The following is an 8,648-nucleotide window of genomic DNA, read 5'->3' on the forward strand; positions in this document are numbered from 1 at the left end:
GGGGGGGGGGGGGGGGGTGTCTGGAGGGGAATATTATGCGGCCGTTTAAAGGAATGAACTTGAGCCCTTGTGGGCTGTTGGTGAGAATGTACAACGATGCAGTCAGCTGTTGGTGAGAATGTGCAACGATGCAGCCGCTGTGGAAAACAGTGTGGAGGTTCCTCAGAAAAATAAAAATAAAACTACCCTACATTCCAGCAATCCCACTGTGGGGGATATACCCAAAAGTATCAAAAGTGGGGACTCCTGAGATTTGAACAGCCATGGCCATAGTAGTGCTGTTCACAATAGCCAAAAGATGGATGCAGCCCAGTGGCCATCGACAGGCGACTGAACAAACAAAACATCCAGCCTCAAAAGGAAGGAAATTCTGACACGTGACACAACATGACTGACTCTAGAAGGCACTGTGCTCTGTGAAATAAGCCAGCCACAAAAGGACAAATACTGGAGGCCTCCACTTCTGCGAGTTCCCTAGAGTGGTGACATTCATAGAGACAGGCAGTAGGAGGGCAGGTGCTGGGGCTGGCGGGGTGGGGGGAGGGGAGCTGGGGGATAGGAGGACGAGCGAGCTCTGTGGATGGAAGGTGGTGACGGCTGCACACCATGAATGTGCCTCTGCCCCAAGTTGTACACTTCACATGGTGAGCATGTGACATTTAGGGGATGTGGATGCCACCACAATTTTTAAAAATAGTCTGGGATCGCTGACAACCCTGGGGCACATGGCAGCAGAAGGGACACACCCCCAAGTCCTAGGAGGAGACAGGCTGGCCTCTGAGACAAGAGGGCCTGGGGGCTCAACTTGGCCTGTTTGGAGACATCAACTTTCTGCTCATGGAAGAAGCTCGCGCGGCCCCAGGAGGCTGGCCCTGGCAGCAGGGAGAGTGCCACTTTCTCTGTTCCTTATTCCCATGTCCTTCCAGAGCAGAACTGAACCCAGCTGCGAGCACGCTCTGGGGCAACCTGGCTTCCTCTGAGGGGCCGGAAGCCACAGGGAGCCATGCGCTACCCAGCCACACTGCTCCTCATCTTCCTGGCTAGTGGGGCTCAGGCCTTTCGCATCTGTGCCTTCAATGCCCAGCGGCTGACACTGACCAAGGTGGTCAGGGAGCACGTGATGGACACCTTAGTTCGGGTAGGTTGATCGCTTCGGGGAAGCTGCGCCCCTAAGGACCATGACCTAAAGCCCCAGCCCTGCCTGACCAGGGGTATGTCCCAGAGAAGAGGGGACGTGAAGAGATGTGGTGCTGAGAGGCAGAGCATGTGTCCTACCTGCCGTGGGCCTCAGTCTCCTTCTCTGTAAAATGGGTGGGGTGTGGGTGGGGATGGCAGTCAGTCTTCCGTGTCCCACTGCTTTCTGTGGGCTGTGGCCAGCGAGCCCATGACACTCTTAGCCACACCAGTGTCTCTCAGGGCAGGTGGCACTGAGTAGGGCTGGCCTTCCTGGTGTCCTGCAGATCCTGGCTCGCTGTGACATCACGGTGCTGCAGGAGGTGATGGACTCTTCTGACAGCACCACTTCCCTCTTGCTTCGAGAACTCAGACGGTGAGAAAGTTCTGTGGTCTGGTCTGATCAGGGCCTCCCCAGAGCCTCGGCAGGGTCTGACCCTGGCTTCTCCTTTTCCCAGCAGATTTGATGACTCTGGGCCCTACAACGCCCTGATCAGCCCCCTGCTGGGGCAAAATGTGTACAAGGAGAAGTATGTGTACTTCTATCGGTAAGCACAGGAGTTGGCCCTTGGCCCTGATGAGGTGGCCCATTACTCCCAAGGGCCACAGGGTCCCCCACTCCATGGACACCTCACCTTCTCTTCGCAACAGTTTTCCTCTTGGCCTTCCCCATCGGCTGCCCCAGCCAGTCTGTCCTGTAGGAGTGTGGGCCCCTCTGCCCCTCCTGTGCAAGGGCTTGGGGCATGGCTGGCCCCTCTGTGGCTTCTGGGAAGAGGCTCAAGGGGGCAGTTGTGGGCCTTGAGTAGATCTGAATCCCAGGAACGGCCCTAAGGCCCTGGGGGGGACGGGCTGGGGGAGCCTTTGGAGTTACAATGGAGAGGGCAAGGGGAACTGTCAGGGGAGAAGATGTTTCTCTAGATAGATGAAATTATATGGTGCCCAGAATAACTGGGCAGCCTGCTAGGTATGTGAGAGAACGGAAAACATGTCCCCACATGCACGCCCGTCACGCATCACAGCCCAACGTGGGAATGTCCTCCAACCGCCAGATCAACCGAATGGGGTCTACCCACACAACAGAGTATGATTCAGCCAGGAAAACAGGAATGACACATAGGCATATCATGAATGAACCTGCAAAGCACTGTGCAGCCGGGCGCGGTGGCTCCTGCCTGTCATCCCAGCACTTTGGGAGGCTGAGGTGAGAGGACTGCCTGAGCCCGCGGCTTCGACACCCGCCTGGGCAACTTGGCCAGACCTCATCTCTACAATCAATCAAAAAATCAGCCGGGCGTGGTAGCGCGCACCTGTAGTTCCACCTGCTTGGAAGGCTGAGGCGGAGGGATCGCCTGAGCCCAGCAGGGTGAGGCTGCGGTGACCATGAGTGTGCCACTGTCCTCCAACCTGGGTTACAGAGCGAGACACCAACAAGGAATCAAGGAAGGAAGGAAGGAAGGAAAAAAAACACTGTGAAGGAAAGGAGCCGGTCACACGTCACAGATCATTTGATTCCATTCGTGTGGAATATCCAGAGCAGGCAGATCTACCAGATAGAGAACAGGCTAGACGCGGTGGCTCATACCTGTAATCCCAACACTTACTTTGGGAGGCCGAGGCGAGAGGATATCCTGAGTCTAGGAGTTCAAGACCAGCCCAGGCAACTTGGCGAGGCCTTGTCTCTACAATAAATCAAAAAATCTGCTGGGTATGGTGACACATGCCTGTAGTTCCGGCTATTTGGAAGGCTGAGGCAGAAGGCTCACCTGAGCCCAGCAGGTCGAGGCTGCAGTGGCCATGAGCGTGCCCACTGCACTCCAGCCTGGGCAGTCGAGTGAGACTCTGACTTAAAAAACAAAGCAAAAATAGATAGAATATAATGTTTCTTTTGGGGCAATGCTTCCCATCTCTTGGTCCTCCCAGGTCACAGAAGACACAGGTCCTGAATTACTACGTGTACGACGACAAGGATGACCTCTTTGTCCGGGAGCCCTTTGTGGCCCAGTTCTCTTTGCCCAGCAAGGGTAGGAGGGGAAGAAAGGTGGGCCTGGTGCATGGGAGCAGGAGGGGGGTCCGGCTGGCTCCCCTGGGGGCCTGGTTACCTGGAGGGGGCTGAGGCAGAAGGGCTGGGAGCGGGTGGCAGCCCTCAGTCTCGGGGCCTTGCAGTCCTTCCCAGCCTGCTGCTGGTCCCGCTGCACACCACTCCCAAGGCCGTGGAAAAGGAGCTGAACGCCCTGTATGACGTGTTTCTAGACGTCTCCCAGCACTGGCAGAGCCAGGTAGGGCTGGCAGCTTGCACGGGAGGGACGGGGACAGGACGACCCAGCAACTGGGCCCGACTGCTGCTGTGTCTCTAGGATGTGATCCTGCTCGGGGACTTCAACGCTGACTGTACTTCACTGCCCAAAAAGCGCTTGAGCAAGCTGGCCCTGCGGGCCGAGCCCGGCTTCCACTGGGCGATCGCCGACGGGGAGGACACCACAGTGCGGGCCAGCACTCACTGTGCCTATGACCGCATCGTGCTGCACGGGGAGCGCTTGCAGAGCCTGCTGCGCGCCGCAGCCCCCTTCAACTTCCCCGGGAGCTTCCGGCTCACTGAGGAGGAGGTGAGGCAGGGGGCCAACAGCGGGAGGAGGGAAGGAACGGGGTCACAGGGAAGCCCCCTCAGCCCTGGGCACTGATGCTTTGTCCCATCACCTGCCCTCAGGCCCTCAACATCAGCGATCACTACCCCGTGGAGGTGGAGATGGAGCTGAGCCGGGCAGCACACAGCATCCAGCCTCTCCACCTGGCCACTCTGCTGCTGCTGTCACTGCTGCTGTCGCTCCTGCCCCCTCACCTGGGGCCTTAGGCCTGCTGCCCACAGATGTGATGACGACACTGCCTTTGGCCTTGCCTGCTCATCACATCCTGGGGCGGCAGCCCTCCTCCGTCTGCCTTGTTTCATTTGACGCAAGTTCTTTGGTTGGGCTCAGGCACTCATGCCACCTCCCCCCAGGTGGTGTCAGGAGTGGAGACAAAGCAGCCGCCGGGCTGGGGGAGGGGAGAGCTCCGGAGGCTTCTTAGCCAAACTCCTGCAGGGCTCAGAAAGGGGGAATCACATGCTCCAAGGATGTTATTATATGACACAAAGGAAACTTCCACGATGAGAACAAAAATCCAGGCTGGAGGGATCTCACACGTGTGCAGCCAACGTGCCGACAGGCTGCCTTTCCTGGGTCCGGCATTCACGTGAACCACCGAAAGGAAAGCAAGACGACCTGCAAGGAGGGTAATGAGCAGTACAGCAAGGCCCGCAAAACCAGTGGACAGCGGGAAGTGCTTAAGCCTATTGTACTCCAGCGATGAACAGCCTAGAAACAGCCCTGTTCCTGCCGCCCAGGGGTGCTGTTGTCCACACTGGCACGTGCCTCTGTGCACACAGCAAGGCCAGAAGTGCACACAATACCTGGGCCGGGCAACCCCCTCAGGTCCGCTCCCACTATGGGAGCTTTTCTGTCCTCTCAATAAATCCTGCCTTCTAAAAAGACACCCAAAAGAGCAAACCTGAGCCCGTTACCTAACCTGAATAGCGACTGTGGGAACCCACGGATGTCCAGAAGAGGATATTTGACAAGTCATCCGTCTAGGGTGTTGGTGAAACAGGGCCTTTCTTTCCTCATCCTCCATTCCCCCAAAGAACAGAGCTCAGTAAAAAAACCATTGGGATGCCAGGACTGTTCAAGTGTTAACCATAATCGTATTTTTGGTTTGGAACCATCTCCCCCGAAGAAATAAAGCAAATTAAAACTTCAAAAATGGCTGGGCATGGTGGTTCATGCCTATAATCCCAGCACATTGGGAGCCCACAGGTTCAAGACCAGCCTGGGCAATACGGTGAATCCTTCTCTCTACAATAAATCAAGAAAAAGTTAGCCAGGCATGGTAGTGCACACCTGTACTTCCAGGCTGAAGCAGGAAGGATCGCCAGCACCCAGGTCAACCCTGGGGTGGCATTGAATATGCCACTGCACTCCAACCTAGGTGATGGGAGTGACTCCAACTCAAAGTTGCTATAAAATACAAATATAGAAAAACCATAAAAGTCACCAAAAAACCAGAGGCCTCTTGTAGGCCACAGGATTGAGCCAACATGTGCCAGCCCTGGAACCAAAGGCCTTCGGGGCTATTTTCCCTGGGCCTAGAGGTGCCAAGTGAGGGGGAAGGGACCTCTGGAAATTCAAGCCCTGAATTTGCTGGGTAGGTAGGGCAGAGGGAGACAGAAATAGGGCCAGGACAACCCAAGAACCTGACACTCGGGTCCATGCCCAGCACAACTCACCCCTACCCATTTCCCAAACACTGCTTGGTAGGGGGTTCCACAGGGGATGGCCCAAGACCCCTCCATCCCCATGGAGTATACCGGGGCGGCAAGGATTGTGCCACCCTTCACCATCCAACTCTGGGCTGTAATGTTTTGCAACCTACTGCCTAAGTTGTGGGGGAGGTCAAGGCCAGTCCTCACCCTTTGTTCCCTCATTAACCCTGGTGAGTTGTCAGCCTGTTTCTGAGTGAAAGCCCAATGACCCCAGTGTTCCCAGAGATCCTTCCCCCCAGTGCAGATGCAAAGACAGATAAACAGGAAGCAAGATTTATTGATATGGGGACGAAGAGCCAGCAGAGTGAAAGTCTTCATGAGTGCAGGGCCCGCCACTTGTCCAGGGGGCCGCGATTGGGGATGTATTTGACCCCACAGCCATCTGGGATGAGCCGCTTCTCAGCCACCATGTCTTCAAATTCATCTGCGTTAAACTTGGTAAAGCCCCACTTCTTTGAGATATGGATCTATAGAGGAATGGGAAGAACTGAGTCAGGGGACCTGGGGTACAGAGACACGGGAGGAGAAGGGGTCTATGTAAGTACTGCTCACCTTCTGACGGCCAGGGAACTTGAACTTGGCCCTGCGTAGAGCCTCAATCACATGCTCCTTGTTCTGCAGCTTGGTGCGGATTGACATGATGACTTGGCCAATGTGCACCCTGGCCACGGTGCCCTGGGGCTTCCCAAAGGCACCTCGCATTCCTGTCTGGAGCCTACATTGGGGATGTGGCAAGGTCAGACATGAACACACACTGGAAAGGGCTGTCTCCAAGGTCCCTTAGAGCAACCTATACAAGAAACAGGCTGCGTACACTACCAAGGAAGCTGCTGTTTGCAGCCATTGCACACCGGGTCCCTACGAGGAAAGGAACACGGTCGGCTTACTTGGCTGCAGAGAACAGAGAACCCCACAAAGAACCACTGGGAGGACCTGCAAGGGGCCACTGGGCCCATCTGAGCTCTCCACTACCTGCTTGCCGACAGATGGTTAGCACCAGGCTCAAAGCAAGAGCTACTCCTACAAGAGGTATCTCCCCCACCTGCAGCCAAGAGGCTGTGAAAATTTCATTATGGTGCTTTCTTGTCTGGTAGCACCCACGTTTTCAGTTAGCAGAAAGGGAGTGCTCATTGGAAGCCACTTGCCAGCCACACCCTTTATCTCCCACTAGTGAGCCTCTCTGGCTGTGTATGTGGGGCCACCCCATGCCCTGAGGGATAATCCAAGCCTAACAGACACCCCAAACTGTGGAATAATGCCTAAAAATGACCGAGACTAAGCTCACCTGTCAGCCCCAGCACAGGACAACATCTTGTTGATGCGGATGACATGGAAGGGGTGAAGCCTCACTCGGATATGAAAACCATCTTTGCCACAGCTCTTTACCATGTACTTGTTGGCACAAATACGGGCAGCCTCCAAAGCTAAGTGGGGGAAAGCAGGCAGCAGAGTGAGACAAGGTGGTAGAGAACCACTTACCACGACTGTCCCCAACTCTCGAGGAAAGTGTGTGGGCTCGGGGAGATGACAAACAACCCTGCCTCACCTTCAGAGGACAGCTGTTCATATTCATCCGACACCATGTGGCCACAGAGTGGGAACTCATCTACTTTTGCCTTCTTCCGTCCCAGGTCAAAGATGCGAATCTTGGCATCTAAAAAAAACCTTGGGTAAGTGTGTGTGGGAAGCCGTGGAGAGCAGAGACAGCTGCCAAACCAACTTGGGAGCTCTCCCACTACTTACCAGGAACACCTCGGCAGAAGCGAGATTTTGGGTATGGCTTGTTCTTGCAATACCGGTAACTGCAGGGGAGAAAACAAGCAAGTTTGGTGGAATTCACAAGGAAACAGGAACCTTGACTGCTCCCTCACAGAATAACCGGAGGAGGGATAAAAGGGGTGGAAAGTGCACAAACATCTCGATTCGGGGAGAAAGACTGAAATACAGCACCATGGTCACAAGAGGTGCCACAACAGAGGACACCCAGGACAGAAACATAGAATTGCTGTAACTTCCTTTTCCTGTAGCTTTACACTTCCTAACGCCTTGAAATATACCTAAGAAAAATCCTTTTTCTCAAAGCATTGCATACGACACCGTACAATAGTTGAACAGTTCGGGTCACCCAATAAAAAGTCTTTCAGGCACGTGGCACCAAGTCCGACTCCGAGCCACGAGAAGGGTGCCTGGCGCCCCCTGTAGGGGACAAGAGGCAGCTGGGTTCGCGGTTCCCGAACGGCCCTTCGCGTCCGATGGTTAAGACCGAACGCGGTACGTCGCCCGGAAAAAAAGACAGGAAATGCACAAAGGCCCCGGGAGGGGATCAAGGCCAAAAATGAGGCGGATTTGCAGGACAGAGTGTGGGATACAAGGCGGACGTCGCTTTCAGGCAGGCAATGGCGCGGCACATGCAGTTCAGGGTCAAAATGGGGGTAGCGCTGTGGAATGCCATGAGCTTTTAAAGAAAAGAGATAGATGGTACAGGGAAGACTAAAAGTGAACCGGAAGACGTTAGGAAATACAGGGGGTCAGTTCCCAGGGAAGGCTCGCCGAGAGAGGCTCCGCCCCACGGTAGTTTTCAGCGGGCAAAAACAGTTCTCCCTCCCGATTCTTCCCAGCAGTGAAACTCATGGATTCGGCACTCACCACCGGGCGGGGCGGCGGCCCATGGCGACACCAGGATCTTCGGTGGCTGCAACGAAAAAGAGAAAAGTCGGAACACAAGACGAGAACAGGCCTCACACCAGGGAGGAGCAGCAATGGAACTGGCTGAGCTCCCGTACGCGCCTACTCACCGCGCCGAAGGAAAAGGCGCTCCCACGCCTGCGCGTGCCTTATATAGACGGTCTATCCTAGCGCGTAGTAACCATAGAGTCTCGGCGAGGACGGTTGGACGCTCTATCAGACGTCCCGACCATAGACACAGTCACATTCTGCGCCTGCGCCTACGCCCGTGCCCGGGCGATGTCCAGCACATGCGCAGAGCGGAGAGGCGGGTGGGCACATGAGCCGAGGGCGGCCGGCTGACGAATGGGGCTTCGCCACATGGCGCCAGCAGCCCGCTTCCGGCTGGCCATCTTGGGCGTAGAGCTCTTGCCCTGGGCTTGGGTGTAACTCAGGC

General features: G+C 55.6%; 2 protein-coding genes across 5 annotated transcripts in view; one reads left to right on the forward strand and one right to left on the reverse strand.

Moving 5' to 3' along the window:
• DNASE1L1 (deoxyribonuclease 1 like 1) overlaps positions 1–4,021 on the forward strand; it is a 5,192-nt gene extending 1,171 nt beyond the window's left edge. Inside the window, exons 2-8 of the mRNA XM_008049483.2 lie at positions 927–1,138; positions 1,461–1,549; positions 1,635–1,721; positions 3,094–3,194; positions 3,337–3,449; positions 3,528–3,776; positions 3,878–4,021. Coding sequence (XP_008047674.1) covers positions 1,004–1,138; positions 1,461–1,549; positions 1,635–1,721; positions 3,094–3,194; positions 3,337–3,449; positions 3,528–3,776; positions 3,878–4,021 — 918 coding nt within the window. The 5' untranslated portion in view covers positions 927–1,003. The remainder of the gene's footprint in view (positions 1–926; positions 1,139–1,460; positions 1,550–1,634; positions 1,722–3,093; positions 3,195–3,336; positions 3,450–3,527; positions 3,777–3,877) is intronic.
• A 1,763-nt stretch (positions 4,022–5,784) lies between these two features.
• Positions 5,785–8,437, reverse strand: RPL10 (ribosomal protein L10). 4 transcript variants are annotated; one of them, XM_008049482.1, is made up of 7 exons: positions 8,323–8,437; positions 8,174–8,219; positions 7,271–7,329; positions 7,074–7,181; positions 6,813–6,951; positions 6,080–6,242; positions 5,785–5,994 (listed from the first exon to the last, which is right to left on the reverse strand). In XM_008049482.1, the coding sequence occupies exons 2-7, from the start codon at positions 8,194–8,196 to the stop codon at positions 5,842–5,844; spliced, it is 645 nt and encodes a 214-aa protein (XP_008047673.1). In that variant the 5' UTR covers positions 8,197–8,219; positions 8,323–8,437; the 3' UTR covers positions 5,785–5,841. The 4 variants fall into 4 exon arrangements, with proteins under 4 accessions (XP_008047673.1, XP_021563939.1, XP_021563940.1 ...); XM_021708264.1 differs by lacking the exon at positions 8,323–8,437 and having other exon boundaries at positions 8,174–8,296; XM_021708265.1 differs by lacking the exon at positions 8,323–8,437 and having other exon boundaries at positions 8,177–8,212.
• Positions 8,438–8,648: the final 211 nt, after the last annotated feature.

The sequence above is a fragment of the Carlito syrichta genome, unplaced genomic scaffold (genome assembly GCF_000164805.1).
Source record: "Carlito syrichta isolate Samal-C Ts95f unplaced genomic scaffold, Tarsius_syrichta-2.0.1 Scaffold135679, whole genome shotgun sequence".
In the NCBI taxonomy this organism is placed as follows: domain Eukaryota; kingdom Metazoa; phylum Chordata; class Mammalia; order Primates; family Tarsiidae; genus Carlito; species Carlito syrichta.

Bases quoted from the DNA above. Each gene is read 5' to 3' on its own strand.
- RPL10 (XM_008049482.1), bottom strand. From the start codon at position 8,196: ATGGGCCGCCGCCCCGCCCGGTG. The intron at 7,330-8,173 runs GTGAGTGCCGAA...TCTCCCCTGCAG, and splicing joins GGCCGCCGCCCCGCCCGGTG to TTACCGGTATTGCAAGAACA. The intron at 6,243-6,812 runs GTGAGCTTAGTC...TCCCCAATGTAG, and splicing joins TCCTGTGCTGGGGCTGACAG to GCTCCAGACAGGAATGCGAG.